Below are 16,708 nucleotides of genomic sequence, written 5' to 3'. Positions count from 1 at the left end.
CATAATTATTTAATTTAAATTTTTTTCTACTGAAATATGCTTGTACATATTTTCTTCTATTTTGTAAGAAAAAAGTAGCAATTTTTCATTATATACCATAATAGATGTTTTGCCAGTGTCTGGTATTTATTTATTTTTTAAAGTGAATTAAAAATCAATATGTAAGTAAATATATAAATAATGTTTACTTAAATTTTTATCATTTCATTAATTTACTTTTTTTTACTTTCTTCTTTTCCCCATTTGCTGTAAGAAATACTTGTCATCCAGTATTATAATAAATGCGTTGCCAGTGTGTCCATTTACTTCATACTTTATACGCTGCTTTATATACTTGGATTAGTTCCCTGTCTGCTGTCTTTGACATCACCGTTAGGGATAGTGTGTGTTCCTGTGTTGCCCCCAGTCTGTCAGTGTTGTCATGATGTTATTTCCCTGTGGCTACAGAGTGATTAGTCACATGACAATCGCATTTAAAAGATGCCTCATGTCATTGAGATGAATGACGGATAACTTTCATTCTCCATGGTTTATAGGCCTGTTGATGTGATATTGTTTGCTGAAGGGCTGTGCTGAGACTCACTTTTTCTTTACATTCACTCTTTTTTTGACATTGACAGCCCGTACACAGGTTTTGGCAGGAGAAAGCGCTATTTCGGAGAGAAAAAATAGACATTTTTATCACATCATTTGGCATTTATCTCTCCAAATTATATTTTTTCCCTTGCTTTTAAGTCGATTAACCCTGAGGTCAGTGTATTTTGCAGTTTCATCATCAGTGTATTACTTTATCAACTCAAAATGATGATTTTTTCCCCCCACTAACCGCAATATCAGTGCTCTGGAAATCATCAGCTTTTCTCTTGATGTAGCCGAACATAAACTCAAGGGAACGCTTGTATAAAGAAACGTCATTATACAAGCAAGTGCTCATCGAGACTAGTCTGCTTTCACCGCTAGTGTCCGTCACTCGAAAGTACTGTTGTTAATTATTATTCCCTTCACATTTCTGGAATTGATTGCAGACACAAAGCCTCCGGTGATTGAAAGTGAACGGTGGCCGTAACGCACCATGAAATGAAGGCTTCGGAGTGGCTGCTTCCGCGATGGCCCGCTGTACAAAAACATATAGACATAATTCCAGTGTTCTCCTCTCTCGTCTGCCAAAGTAATGTGTTTTTTTAACTCCAATACCACTTAGATCTTTTGTTTCAGCTCTGCTCTTTATCAGTGTGTCTTTCATCCACCCAAACCCAATAAAATATGAAACAGAAGTTTCCTCCGCTACCTCCCGTGTGCGTTCTTTCCGCTACAAATCTCTTTTTTATTATCGCCACCGCTCCACCCAAAGCACATTCTGATAAAGCGGCATTACAATTCAAGTCTGAGCCTTTGAACAAAAAAAGATGGTAGATATGATGCTTTTTTAAGTGGCTTGACAAACTTCGGCACAAGATCTTCTCAGACTTTTAACAGCTTTGGCTCGGCATGAAGTAATAACAATTCCTTCTCACCCATTTTCCTTAGATAACCATTGTTTGACCATGAGAACGAGACCAGAATAGATTATTCTGAAGGCCTCTGTGTCTTCTGAAAGAGACTGACTGTATGCTGAAGCAGACATCTTTAAATTACCTGCATTAATTTGCACTGTTTATCCTGTTAAACCTCAGATGAACCCGTACGTGTCATTTCAGCACATCTTTGAAAACCTCTCTTAACCCCCTGGTGCTGTTCGGTCATTTTTTACTTAAAAAATTACGTTTTATGTTTTTTAGAATTTTTTACTCCATTGGAATGGAACGGAACTTGATAAATGTAACAAATTGTAACAAAGTGTAAATTAAATATAGCGTAATATTCAAACAAATTCGTTTTTTCATTCAAGTAGACCTAATGGTTCGTTTTATTTAGCCAAATGTGTGTCGTCCGTAATAATATTTATATTATTAGGACCATTTATTCGTTTAATTTTACAGCAGTTTGTGTGTATGGAAGCCAATTTAAATTTTAATTGTGCGCGTTGCGCAAAAGTTCACTTATCAAAATTCTGGCCTTATAGTTAATTTACTTCTAAAAAATGTATGCATATTTTTGTTTATATAATTTTTATTTATATTATTAGGCCCATTTATTCGTTTAATTTTACAGGACTTTTTGTGTAGGCTATATTCCTTCTTACATAGGCCTGTAATTTGAAATAAAACATTTCAATTTGAAAAATGTTGTTACTCATTAGTTCTTTAGGAGGTAAGGCTGTGGTCTAAGCTAAAAGTGATATAGGCCTAGCCTACATGTAGATTTTTTTCCTTTTTTGGAGCGAGCGGGGGGCGATTTGAGTGGAGCGCGAATTGAGCGCTGAGCGATAATGAGCGGAGCGGCCTGATGTAGCTTTGAGCGGGGGAGCGGAGGGGTGAACAGTTCCTTGAGCGATGAGCGGAGATTCTCACCGCTCCACTCCGCTCACATGCTCTGAAACACACACACACACACACACACACACAAATCATGTATATGATTCGAAAATGGTCACACTTGTATTGTTAGCGGTCAAAAATGGCCGCATTGGAAATGAATGGGAAACGTTTGGTACTGCATCCAAACAAAATCTTACTGAAAGCTAATTTTTTGAGATATCAACCTCAAATTTGGAACACAGCTTGTTTAATCTGACAAGTGTCATCTTTAAAAGGAGACCAAACTTATATGCCGAAAAAGTGAATAAATGGATTATAACTACAGCATAAATATAATTTAATTCCAAATCCCCTAAATATTAAATCAAAAACATTAATGAACTAAAATATAGTACGATCATTTCATTGAAATAAAAAATATATCTTTCATTCTGACCGACACTCTAACAGCACCAGAGGGTTAAGTTGGCACACGGTACAATTTTTGCTGTCGTATTTTTCATCCTCTATAAGCTATTTTTTTCTCTCTGGAGATATCGCGTGGAAACCGTTGCTTGGTGTGTAGATATTTTGAAAAATGTTTTAGCGTTTTTTTCTTTTTCTTTTTCCTGTTCAGACAATGAAAGTCAATGGGGTCCAATCTTGTTGTTTTGGACCCCAGAGACTTTCATTGTATGAACAAAAACAGCTGAAGCCTTCCTCAAAATATCGTCATTTGTGTCGTGTGAAAAATGATATAAACTTTCAATAATTTGAAAAATAAAATTAAAAAGATTGATATAAATCTTACCCAATGGTGTTTCCAGACTCATATGAGCCCATATGTACATTTAAGACATCAGATACAATACACACTGTGGATTACGTTTGCTTCGTTAATCAGTGCTTAAATCATATTGTTGCAAATTGCTTCAATTAAGATTTGAAATTACATTTGGAACTTTAATTGTGGTTGGGTTAAGAAAAGCATATCAAATTGATATACTGAATGATATATGGATATTTGGAAATTAAGTTAAAATACTGTTCGAACGGTAGTCTTTGCTATCACTTTTAATCAGTTTAATGTCTTTGCTAAACTACTTGTAGTTGTGCACATATATGCTGATATATTGGAAGCAATTAACGGTATCTCTTCAGCAAAACCAATCCTCATTTTCTGTTTGATATTAGTTGCACATAAATCCACTTAGGCTTTAAATAATTGAGGATAAGATTCAGGATTATTAGGGAAAAAATATTGGGACCTGCTCTTACCTTTAACAGAGTTCAATAGAAACAATAATCTCTCTATTTTCTGCTAATTTCTGCAGCTCTTGTCACCTTTGCCTCCTTTTGAAGATGCTAATCACATTGCTGAAATTATTGTTAAAGTATCACAGAGACTTTGAATTTACATGAAAATGAATCATTGTTCCCTTTGGAAATTCCCTCCACAATTAAAGATTCCTGGGCCTTTTATTAATGAGACCTGGCTCTGTCAGTCTGCGTGGAGAGATAAGAGCCTGTAACGTATTCAAATCTACCGTAAAAGTCCTCACATGACAACTTGAAAGACACAACGTTTACTCCAACACACAGTAGGTCAAGCAAAAGAACCTCTAAGCATGTCATGAGAGACGTCTATGTATATTTGCTGCTGAATGAGACTGAATGAGGGAATTTCACCTGTTGAATTGGATGCAAAAATACTCTGTGATCCCTTTTGAAAGACCCCATGAAAGATTTTTGGGGCTTTTAGTCCCTGCATATACAGATTTGAAGGGGTCATATGATGAGAAAATTGCTGTTTCTTGGTTCTTTGAAAAAACGTACCGTAGCATTCATAACTCCAAACAACTTCTTCCCCAGTGAAAAGTAAGCATTTATGTAAACTAAGCAGCAGACACGGCTCGTTTTGTACTCCGGCAACTTTTTGATGTCAGAAATCCTAGTAAAGTTGAGTTGAAGCTTCTTTTTAACAACATCCCTGATCGTTTCAGTCTTCAGGCATATTCGAGAGCACAGGGTGTCTGATTAAAGTGTAAATTGCAGGTTAAATTTTTCACGAAGATAATGCAATGTGTTTATTAAACATAAAGATAAGAACCGCCCACCATTGTTTTTTATACCAAAATGCTGAATATAATATGAAAAGTTGGCACTTTTAACAGTGGTTTTAACCGCTCCCGCTCCCTTCCACTAGATGGGGCGTGACGTCACAAGAGGAACTCACTAGAAGAGTTACCGGCATAGTCATAGCTATAGATGCCTTACATAACTACAGAAAAGGTGGTTGTATGTTTTATTTGATAAAAAAATTATGAAATGAAAATAAGCTATTCGCAAAACAAACGGGTTCAGGCACGTCAGATCAGCCGGTCGAGGTCGAGCTGTTCCACTAAACTCCAAAACGCGTTCGCCTCACGGCAGCACATACTCTCCACTGCTGATTCAATAGGGTGGCATAGCCCACACAAACACAGTGATGGGGACATCGATCTCTCTTTTTCTTTTCTGACAATAAACATCGCTAATTAAATCGTGAGAAATAGCGTGGATTGAGGAAGGGTATTACATGATGTTTGAGGCCTCGATGAGACTAGCGATTGGTGCCTGTGCAGTGTGTGCATCTCTACAGCTCTGATTTGGACTGACACCATGTAAGTAATAATGTCTTCAGTCGTTGTCCCTCCTTGCTATTCTACATGACGGCAAACTTTTGAAAAGACTGGCTTGTTCCCTTAAATTATCCGGGTTAAGTTTGCACCAGGCTAGCCTAGACTAGCTCTAACGTAGCTACTCACCAGGACACCTGGCCAACCCTCCACTCATTCTCCTCACACCAAGCATTAATAACTCTTTGAGTGCCATGGGTCCTGGCAATTTCCTCCCCTCTCTCACGCCTGACCGGTTAAAAATTGTAGGGCTGTGGTCCATAAAGAATTTGATGGTTTCCCACATCCTCAGTCGTTCTCCAAATAGCCATAATACAGTAGGAATCTAGCAGAGTATGGGTTGCGAGTTCCTCTTGTGACGTCATCACCCAGTAACTGAAAAAACACGCTACCTTTGAAGAAACCCCAATAAATGTTATTTTAACGCATTTTAAGACAGAAATAATTAAATATATACATATAGAGCAATTTAATTTACACATTAATTGGCTGTGGTGGTTAACCTGCAACTTACACTTTAATCTATTTTGCGTAATGCTGGTTTTAAGCAGCAGATATGTTTTTATTGAAGGATGGAGCCGTTAAAACTGTATCAGATCCAACCGTGAACACGCAGATCAAGAATTAGCGCAGTAAAGCATTTCACGTGTTTTCATAGAAGCCTTAACAGAAACAAAACAAAAAAAAAATGTTCAGAGAGAGTGTAAAATATATGTGAAAACCTAAAACATGCCAGTAGCCTAATTCAGAAGTTCTTGCTTCTGTTGAAGCTCAATATGCTCAACATCTCTTGCTCGAGTAGGTTTTGATCATGTCAGCTCCAGTGCTTCTGTCATTAGCAAAAGCAAAAATTAGCATTTTGAATGCAAAGTAGAGGTTCACTAGTCCTCTCAGACTTTTGGATGCTGTATGTTGAACAGGAACAGTTATAACTGAATGAGCATAGTTTAAAGATAAACTTGATGTTGTCTTGACAATGCCGTCTGAAAGTTTAACTTTTAGAAGCTTTAGACGGTTTTAGAAGTCAGAGAAAGTCAATAAAATGTTGCTAGCATGTTTTAGCTCATTGTTAAAATGTTTTACCATGGTGCTACTATGTTTTAGCTTGTTTAAACATGTTGCTAGCACATTGGTAGCATGTTTAACACATTATTAGTATGTTTCTAGCATGTTTTAGCACATTAATAGCATGGTTAACACATTTATAGCATTCCTTTAGCATGTTTTAACATGGTTAATGTTTCTAACATGTTATAGCTTGTTTTAACATGTTACTAGCATGCTTAGCACTAGCAGATTTGTAGTATGTTTGAGCACTCTGATAGCATGTAACTAGCATGTTTAAAATATTACTAGCACGTTGATAGCACATTTTAACACATTTCTAGTATTTCTCTAGCATGTTTTAACACTGTTAACATGTTTTAGCAAATTTTATAACATGTTTTAGCACACTGTTGAGCTTGTTTTAACATGTTACTAGCATGTTACTATCATGTTTAACACATGACCAGCAGGTTTGTAGTATGTTGGAGCACATCGATAGCATGTTACTAGCATGTTACTAGCATGTTTAGCACATTACTAGCATGTTACTAGCATGTTTAGCACATTACTAGCATGTTTTAGCACATTTCTAGCATTCCTCTGGCATGTTTGAACACAGTTAATGTTTTAGCATGTTTCTAACATGTTTTAGTACACTGTTATCATTTTTAACATGTTGCTAAGACATTGCTATTATTTTTTATGCACATGGCTAACATGTTTTAGCATGTTGCTTGCATGTTTCTAGCACATTGTCCTAGGCTAGTTGTTGCTTTGAATGAAAGTTTTCAACTGTTCGGAAGTCCGATATGGGAATGCTTTAAGTCAAGCTAACAAAATGGTGATTGATTGTTGTTGTGTCCTACAGGATACAGGAGCTGAAAGATCTGGGAGATCTCTCTCCACACTGGGACAACCTACGGAAGGACGTGATCTCTCGCTACGACCAGATCATCAAAGAATACCAGGACACGCTGGCGGAGCTTGAGAAACACACTGGTAAAGGCTTTTGATGCAGTGAAACATGCTCTCTCTCACACACACACACATAATATTCTGCCTTTCTCATTTTGCATGCATGAGAATCTTTTCTAATGCAAACAGTTTCTGCAATTTGCATGTGACATCACACAAAACTGATCAGCAGTGCCGTCATGTAGAAGCATGAATATTTTTTATCTAGCCTCATTCATGCAGAATTTCTTAGTTCATAAAATTTTTATACACAGCTCACAGTTTGCTGTCACATTCAATGCAATGTTAAACCCGCATGGTTGCACATGTTGTAAAGGAGCAAGCGGGCGCAGTGTGCACTTTTATAACTGCCTTCTATTGCATTACAATCTATAAAGCTTGTTTACAGTAATCACATATTTGTCAGTTGTCAACAGTAAGATGTACTGTAGTGTTGCGATTGCATGCAATGTCATACTTCTGCGCAGGAGCAATGCAGCCAAGGAAACAAAGTTTGAATTGACTAAAAAATGACAAGTTGACTGCTTTTCAGATGCACAAACGCACACAACACATAAGCCAAAATGACAAATAAGACATTGCCGCAGTGCGTTTTGCATTAGCGATCATCATATAAACATTATGTATGTCTACCAGTTGACACATTGCCACTGTCGTACGATATATCCCATCATCCCGCCCGGCTCTAGCCTGAAAACATGATCTATATCATTGGAGAAAAAATAAACCGGGGCACAAAATGCCAGTATTTGTCAGCCGTGTCGCGCCTCACACCAAGCAAAAATAGTCATTGATGATCTTGCCCTTATAATCAGTCGTGACAGGCTGAAAAACTGATCTGCCAGATCGATCGGCCCATTACCGAGGCTAATATTCAGGGATGAAATTCTGAAGGCTTGTGTTTCGCCAGCTGAGCGGTGTTGACGTGTCCGTCCCTGAAGGAGGAGAGGAGAGATGGCGAGATCTCGGGTTATTCTGCCTCTCGACAGGCCACGAGTGCCCAGCTGCTACATCGACCTCTAATCTTGTTTGCCGTGTAGCAGACGCCTTGTACCCTCTCAGCCGTTCCCATCTTCCCTTTTCCCCTTGATACAAGGCATATGCAGAACTGTGTATTTTTTAAATCCAACTGAATAGTCAGTCTTAAAGGGGAAGTGTTGTTGTTGTTTTTTTGGTCCCACTTTATATTAAGTGGCTTTAACGACTATGTACTAACATTGAAATTAATAATTTGATACAATGGACTTATTGTGTACATACATGTTTTTACGTTGTACTTATATTTTAAAAATACCTGCATGTAATTACAGCTGTAATTAATTTATGTAATTTCATTTATAATTACACTGTTGACCCTTTCCTTACACCTTAACCCACCCTTAAACACACCGATACCACCACACCCGTCCGTAACCTTACCCGTATCACACCTCAATAGCAGCAAAAGTCTTTGTACATTGTACTTATTTTTCAATGTAAGTACATAGTACTTAAAGCCAACTTGTTTGCTGGGAATGCAGGGGTCTCAGATCATGAAAAAAAAAAAAAAAAATTACTAAAACTTTAAAATTAAAATTAAAATAGAAAAAATTTAAACTAATTCAAAATATAATAGTATCTTGTGAGTGCAGTCGGCATTAGTGTGAAAGAGTTTCTTAAGAGCATTTGATTGGACAAAAATCTATTTAGTGCAGGTTGAGTCATCAAAACATTTGACCCGTTTTCCTGGATTTAAAAAAATGCATATATCTGTGCATTTAAATCATCTCAGATACACATGGACTGAAAGCCTTAACATTCAAAAATGTTTCAGTGCATTTACAGAGGTTAACATGCTAACACAGAACATGCTACAACACGCATCCCTCAATGCATCCTCCTTTGTACTGCAGCTAAAATCTTCAAAATGAAACCTGTAAACTAAGCTAGAAACACTAGTCAACATTATTAATGGAGCATCTTGATAGGAGCTGTGTATGTTGTTCCTGTCCTGTGGGATGTTGTCATAATCCGCAGTGCCACTGCAGAGTATTAATTATTGATATCTAATGTTATCAGTTATAACAAGGTTGGCAACTTGTGGCTCTAGAGAGTGTTTGGTTTTCAGCAGTCGTTCCTCCAAATGGCAGATCCGTTCTCCCGCCGCCCTCTTCACCTCGGGGCGGGTATTGCAGTCGTTTGGCTCTGGTCTAAATTAAAAAATAAAAACCTCTGGTGTTTTTTCTTTCTTTCATTTAATTCATTTTTAATTAGACAAGGCTGTCTCGGGGTACTTAAGAGTGTGTTAACTAATGAATTAATCATTTTGTGTTAGCATTGTTTTGCAGCGGGTGGAATTAGAGGCACTGGGAGCTAATCCTGTTGTTTGTCAGTCCTCCAGCGGGATTGCGAAACCCACATGCTCGTCCCGTCAGAGAGAGCAAAGTAAGACAAATCCAAGACCCCACTGAACCACGGAATGAGTTTAGGGTAATTAAAATCCTTAGTGAAGAAGCTTTCTGGACTTTTCTTTAAAGGAAAATCCTGTAATAAATTTGGGTGTGTTCACACTTGGCATGTTTGGTTGGATTAAAGTGAACTCTGGTGCGATTGCTCTGTTAGTGCGGTTCATTTGAATAAGTGTCAACATTGCCAAAAGCCGACCAATCAGGTGATGAATGAATTAGGGATGACTTTAGGTTCAGTATCCTTAGATTCAGTATTAAAATGTGAACGCTAAGCTGACCAGGACTAAATGTTTTTTTTTTTTTTTTTTTTTTTTTTGGTCCTGACCAAATAAACCAAGCAAACCGAACTACAAGTGTGAACACACCCAGTTGACAGTGACAGCTGAATTTGTTAATCTGTCACGTTCTAAAACCACCATAAAATATCAATAAAACAGATATACTGTATATATACACTACAGTAGAAAAGTATTTTTTTGCCATTACTGGAGTAAATTACATTTAAAAATATAATCAAACAGAAAACAGTTATTTTAAATGGTAATAATATTTCACAGTATTACTGCTTGCACTGTAGTGTTGATCAAATGAATGCAGTAATTATCTTACTGACCCCATAATCAAATGCAATCAGATTCAAAAATGCCACATCACGGCAAGTTTAATGTTATTGATGCTAAAGGAAGGTAACATTTTCTGTCATTTAGCATCTAAATTTCAATCTTTTCCTCACTCAAAGCGGTCACATGGCTTCAGAAGACTCAAAATATAGTGCATGTGTCATTTGGACTGTTGTACTTTTATGGTGACTTTTGACAGCCTCTGGACACTGTTATTTTTTGCGAATTTACTCTAGTGTTTTCGAAATGCTTTTGTTGACTTTAGCTTCCTTTCATAGGCGTAAAAACAGTTTATTAAGCCTCAGACGCTGATTTGTTTCCCAGAAGCGTTGTGAAACCACAGACCGTCTGTGAGCCTCCAGGCCGCAGACTCCGCGAGACACTCCTGCTGCTGTTGCCCCGGGACTCTGGTGCCTGTTTGATGGGAGGAAAACCCTGAAAATGCTTGGCATAAGAGACCTACCGCGAAGCAGGAGAACATCTGAATCAGTCAGCATTGTATGTATTTTTCTCAGTACTTTCTGAGATGGAAGCAAGGAAACGTGCATGATGACACCCGGCACCAGGGTTATTAGATTTAACTAAATCTTTGTTATTTGAATTAAAATGAATGAATGAATGAATGAGGCATTTATATAGCGCTTTCATATGTGCTATACACCCAAAGCGTTTTACAATCATGTCGGGATCTCTCCTCAACACCACCAGTGTGAGCATCCACATGATGCGACGGCAGACACAGTACAACGGCGCCAGTGCTCGCTCACACGCACACACATAGGTGGGAGAGAGAGTGATAGAGCCAATTCAGTGGATGGGGATTATTAGGAGGCCATGATTGGCAATGGCTGATGGAGGGAATGTGGCCAGGACACTGGGGTTACACCCCTACTCTTTACGAGAAGTGCCATGGGATTTTTAATGACCACAGAGAGTCAGGACCTCGGATTAACGTCTCATCCGAAGGACGGTGTTCTTTTGACAGTATAGTGTCCCCGTCACTCTACTGGGGCGTTAGGACCCACACAGACACCAGGGTGAGCGCCCCCTGCTGGCCTCACTGACACCTCTTCCAGCAGCAACCTGGTTTTCCCAGGAGTCTCCCATCCACGTACTGACCAGGCTCAGCCCTGCTTAGCTTCAGTGGGCAACCAGTCTTGGGCTACAGGGTGATATGGCTGCTGGCCATAAACAAATTTCATTTGTTAGTACTTTTGTGATATAAAAAACAAAACAATTCTGAGAATTGAGAGTAATCATATTAATTTGGAGGGCACTAATATCATAAAAAGCATGCAAACCATAATTTCTTTTTGACTGAAGAAAGAAAGACATCTTGGATGACATAGGGGTGAGTCAGTTATCAGGAAATTTTAATTCTGAAGTGAACTAATCCTTTAAAAGAACCGTTTTTGTTTTGTTTGTTTTTCTTAGTGTGAAGAACATATGTAAGGAATAATTGACGACAGGCCGTTGAATTATTAGAAAAATAATGCACACCCGAGGTGGTAATGCGGTCACGACGCGAAGCGGAGTGGCCGTTCACCTCGGGTGTGCATTATTTTTCTAATAATTCAACGGCCTGAAGTCAATTATTCCGCTTATACTACAGTTACCACACCTCGAAACATTGTTCAGATTATGTATTTCAAGACGTTTGTAAAGTTTTTGTCATTAAAACGCTCTTGTATGTAGGACTAATTTCTTACGCATCTAGTCCAATGCCTCCGTTGCTAATTCCAAAACGTCATTTTAGAGTTAGTAACGGAGGTTTGAGCCACTGATAGCAGACTAAAGCTGGGGACACACGACTAGCTGACACATTCTCTGACTGTTTTCATCGACTGCAGCAGATTTTAAACACCGACTTTGAACACAGACTGAACGCGCTGAACGCGCGTTTGGGCATTATCAGTCATAAGTATCAAATTGCATTCATAACCGGCCTTAAAGTGTGTCCCCGGCTTTATGCAGTTATTAATGCAGTTATTAGAGAGAGATGTTGCAATAATGAGACAGAAAAGCATGTGCGTCAGTATTATTAGCCTATTTATTTATTAATTTAATTCGTTTTAATTAATTCGTTCATTCTTTTCTTTTTTTTTTTCATTGACAGATGACAGTAGACTATAGCCAAATAAATGAAACACAAAGCCCTTTTAACAAGTGGGCCTATAAATAATTATTTATTTATTATTATCTGCAATAAAAATCCGTACTGCAGGACTATCCATTTATTTAGCCTATATTCAGTTTAATTTTCTATTGATTATAATATAGACAGGACTATATACTTTATTTATTAAAATTAAACTGCATGTTTCCATTGATTGTGAAGCTAGACATTGAAAATTGCAGATCAAGCGCATGGGGCTAAATGCTTTTTCTTGTTATGAATTGTATCCTATTTTCCGTTATTACCGTTAACTACGCGAAGTGATTTGGAGCTGTAATGCGGTCAAGACCTGCCTGGAACTACTTTAGCCGTGCGTTTCCCTGAAAATAATGCACACCTTAGAACGTTCGTCAACCAATCAGATTCAAGCATTCAACGGCCCTGTAGTATAAAAAAAATTTAAAGAACATATTTCTGCTTTAAACAATCTTTTATGGAATGAAAAGATTCCATGGATGTAAAAGGTTCCTAATGGAACCATCAATGCCAATAAAGAGCATTCATTTTTAAGAGTGTGATAAGGTTTGAGTCACAGGATCCACCGCTAAACAATGTGGACGGGTGGTCAGTTTTCATGGGGTTTCCCTGGCCAGCACCTGCGCGGGCAGATGGTGTGTGTGATGGGGCTAATTCCTCCGCCATGGCTGGCTGGCCCGCCTCCATTAGCCCGTGTCCCAGGAGAGAGCACATCTGTCCCACTGACAGCTCAGTCTCGGGACTCATGACACACAAGAGCATTCCTGGAAATAACACTAAACTACCCGCAAGTGCTCAGCATCAGTGCCGCTTAAAGATGCACTCATTAGATAAAGTTTTACATGTGTGTGTGTGTGTGTGTGTGTGTATACATTATATATATACAGTATCTAATTTGGTTCATGATGTATTTCTTTTGTCCGTGCTTCTGACTGCCGTGTCTTCCCACATAACATAATACTGTGGAGGTGTAGTGAATTTATGCCTTGTTAAAAGTTTCACCATGCACATTTTACATTTCAACATTTCAACAAGGGTCAAACTTGCAGCAGAGATAAAATGTTTGGGCAAAGGTCATGTTTCAGTGTGGATGCTATTCTTTATTTATTTACTTTCTCAGTATGTTTTATTATAAATGAAAAGTACATTTTGTCCAAGCCGTGGCAGGTGTGATGTATATTTGAGTGTTCTTGAGCAGTATCGGAGCTGTTGTTATGATGGGAAGCTGGTGGATTGTGTTGTTCAGTGGGCTCTGGCGGGGGTGTTTAACCTTTAATTGATGTTCACAGGGTTTTAAAGCAGTATTATCTCATGTAATTATCAAAGTACTTCACTTTTTCAAGAGTCCGTTTGTGCTTTTGGTGTCGATTGAGAATGTGCTGTTACATGTTAAAGTGCTCACACATTATATGGGTAAATCCCTGATCATATTTTCATCTCGCATGAAAATGAATTAAAGGCTGTTATCAAAATTAAGCCTACTTTTAGAACATCACTAATTTTTGCATTGTGTGCCATTATTTTCATGACAATTTTATTTTAATTATTTAATTGATTTGTTTTAAATTGTAAAGTGTTTATATAGTAGTATTTGTAGTACTTATTTAAATTTTTATTTTATTTTTGTAATAAAGATAAATACTGTAGTACAGTAATGAGAATCACCATTGAGAATAATAATATGATTTTTGGGGGGGAAATATACCTAATCATTATTTTTTCTTATGTTTTGCATGACATTAAATGAAGCATATTTTAAGACCCTCACAAATTTTTGCATTGTGTGTCATTATTTTCATGCCAGTTTCCCCCAATTTATGTATGTATTTATTTATTTACTTGTATATTATAGTAGTATTTTGTACTTATTTCTATTAAAAACAGTATTTCAGTACTTCAGTATTTTTGTAGTATATATACATTCTGTATTACAGTAATGAGAATCACCCTTGATAATATGAATTATATACATAAAATGTGCTTAATTATGGTGAAGTTTTGCATCAAATAAAATGAAAGCCTATTATCAAAATGAAGCCTGTTTTAAGATCATGAATTTTTGCATTGACTTTATTTTCTTGACAATTTTCCCCAAAATTGTATTGAATTGTTTGTTTTTGGTTCAATAATTGTTTGTTTAATTTGTAAACTAAATGTATTATACACAGTAGTTTTTGTTGTACTTAATCAGTGTTGGGTGTAATGATTACTACAGTATAACTGAAGTAAGGGATTACTCTTCCTTTTTCTATCATTTAATTAGTTACTTCTGATGTAATTGCTTTAAATACTTTATAGATTATAGAACAATTCTATATAAAAACTGTAGTGGATTAAACATCAAAATTTAACGTCTAATTTTTAATGCACCCTTCCCCCTTGAAATACTTTTGTCAGTTTAAGAATAATTTATGAATGTTATATTATTTATTTGAATGAACAAAGAGCATTTTTATGTCTATCCTTGTATTGTTCATCTGGTCATGGTTGATATGGGATTGAGAAAGTAATTAGTAATATGCAATCCAATACTTTTTAGTACAGTAATCTAATTACGCTGTTGAAAATGTAATTAGAAGCTAGTAATTAATAACTGTTTTAAAGTCCCCCTGTAGTCAATCATTTTATCCCTTAAAAATCATCTTTGATCACCAAAATGACATATTTAAAAGTTTTTTCCTTGAAAACATTGCTTCATGCCTTAAAATAGCTTGAATGTAACATTTATATGCGGTTCTATGAATCTGCAAATGAGCCCCGCCTCCACTCACTCACACCAGCTCAGAGATCCACTCGTTGACGATCACACATTGATCTGATTGGTTACAAGGTAGTTTGTGAGGTCAGAAACACCAGTGGTTTCAAACCGTGTTTTTGAGACTGTCTTTAGCCCTTTAGTGTTATCTGGGGACCTCGTGTGATTTAGAAATTACCACCCCACATCTGAATTTCGTGCGGTGCATTCGCACGGGATAAGCGAAGCCTGTGATTTTACTCGAATTTACTGACTTATCTCCTGGATATGATGTCAATAGGCTATTGCTTGGAAATATATTGTCGTTATTATAGGTCTAGCTGTACGATATATCATGAACAGAAGAATGTTCCTTACCGCATGCTGCTATACATGTCATCCATCTCCATCTAATCAAGGTTTTCAGCTTTCTCTTTCTGCAAATTGTATAGTTGTATGGTGTAAACACTCCAACGCAGCCTCCATTCTTCGCGAAAGATGGATAAAAAAGCGCACAGGGAACAAAAACCTTGAAAAAATTATAAACGACCCCGCCAAATCACAGAGATGCCGATTCGCACGGGACTAATATTATCACAGGACCTCTGTGTTCGGCGAAATATGGTCGGTCATTTGCGGGGGAATTTTCACTTTCACAAATTACAGACATTACGATTCACACTGGATTAAGATCACAGACAACCTCCGCAATTATTACACATGACTAGAGGTCACCAGGTAATACTTATCCCGTGCCAATAGGGCTTTTGGTTCACTGCAGTTTTAAGCAGAAAATACTCAGCAATGGTGTCGACTAGTGAATTCACACATGGTTTGTTTTAAAGCATATTAAAAACACCACATAGACATATAAACAACATTAAAAACTTGATTTTCACCACAGGGGAACTTTAAAGTAACTTAGCCAACACAGTACTTGATACATGTTAGTACTTTTGTGATATAAAAAACAAAACAATTCTGAGAATTGAGAGTAATCATATTAATTTGGAGGGCACTAATATCATAAAAAGCATGCAAAAATGCCCTAATTAGTTTTTTTAGCTGACTTTTGTTAAAAGAAGCCAGCATTTTTACTCTCGAAGTTATTTATTTATCACCAGTGTATTTATATTATTTCTTTGTCTACTCACAGTGCAGTTGCTCAGATGATTTGCTCAGTTTGAAAGTTCTTAGGATTGCTGATAACATTTCAAAGAGTCTTTGTTGGCTATATTTGCATATATTACATTGAAGGGATCAAAAGCCTGCCGTGTGTCGCTGGGCGATATTTGCTTCACCATAGGGGCTTACAGTATCCGTTTCTTAAGATTTTAATTGGGTTGTTTTTGCACAAAGCAGGTGGTGCCTCATTTCAGCAAAATCCGGTGCTTAGTGGATTTAAGAATAAATGAGCTGGTATTTGGGAGTGATATTTGTAACTGTGATCAGATTGTGATGTTTTGATGCAGTGGTGCGTCTCTCAGCGGTCATTACTAAAGCACGAGTCACTCAAGGTCATCCAGGGCTTCTTTTATGTGTCTCCCTTCACACCTTTAAATGAAAGGCCTTTGCTTGAAGGCTCTTTGCTTTGGCTCTCGCTTTTAATTGATGTTTAATTGCCTTCTTTTTATTCATTTAATCAGACCAACATGGCAG

The 16,708-nt window shown here is 37.2% G+C and overlaps 1 protein-coding gene across 4 annotated transcripts in view; it reads left to right on the top strand.

Moving 5' to 3' along the window:
* Positions 1 to 16,708, top strand: part of inpp4b (inositol polyphosphate-4-phosphatase type II B) — a 181,739-nt gene that overhangs the window by 86,416 nt on the left and 78,615 nt on the right. For all 4 annotated transcript variants that reach the window (XM_084093431.1, XM_084093430.1, XM_084093433.1 and 1 more), the window contains one exon: positions 6,990 to 7,120. In XM_084093431.1, the coding sequence (XP_083949557.1) occupies positions 6,990 to 7,120 (131 nt within the window). The remainder of the gene's footprint in view (positions 1 to 6,989; positions 7,121 to 16,708) is intronic.

Source organism: Abramis brama, assembly GCF_963993115.1.
Source record: "Abramis brama genome assembly, chromosome: 2".
In the NCBI taxonomy this organism is placed as follows: domain Eukaryota; kingdom Metazoa; phylum Chordata; class Actinopteri; order Cypriniformes; family Leuciscidae; genus Abramis; species Abramis brama.
This window is presented reverse-complemented; position numbering and strand designations above follow the sequence as displayed.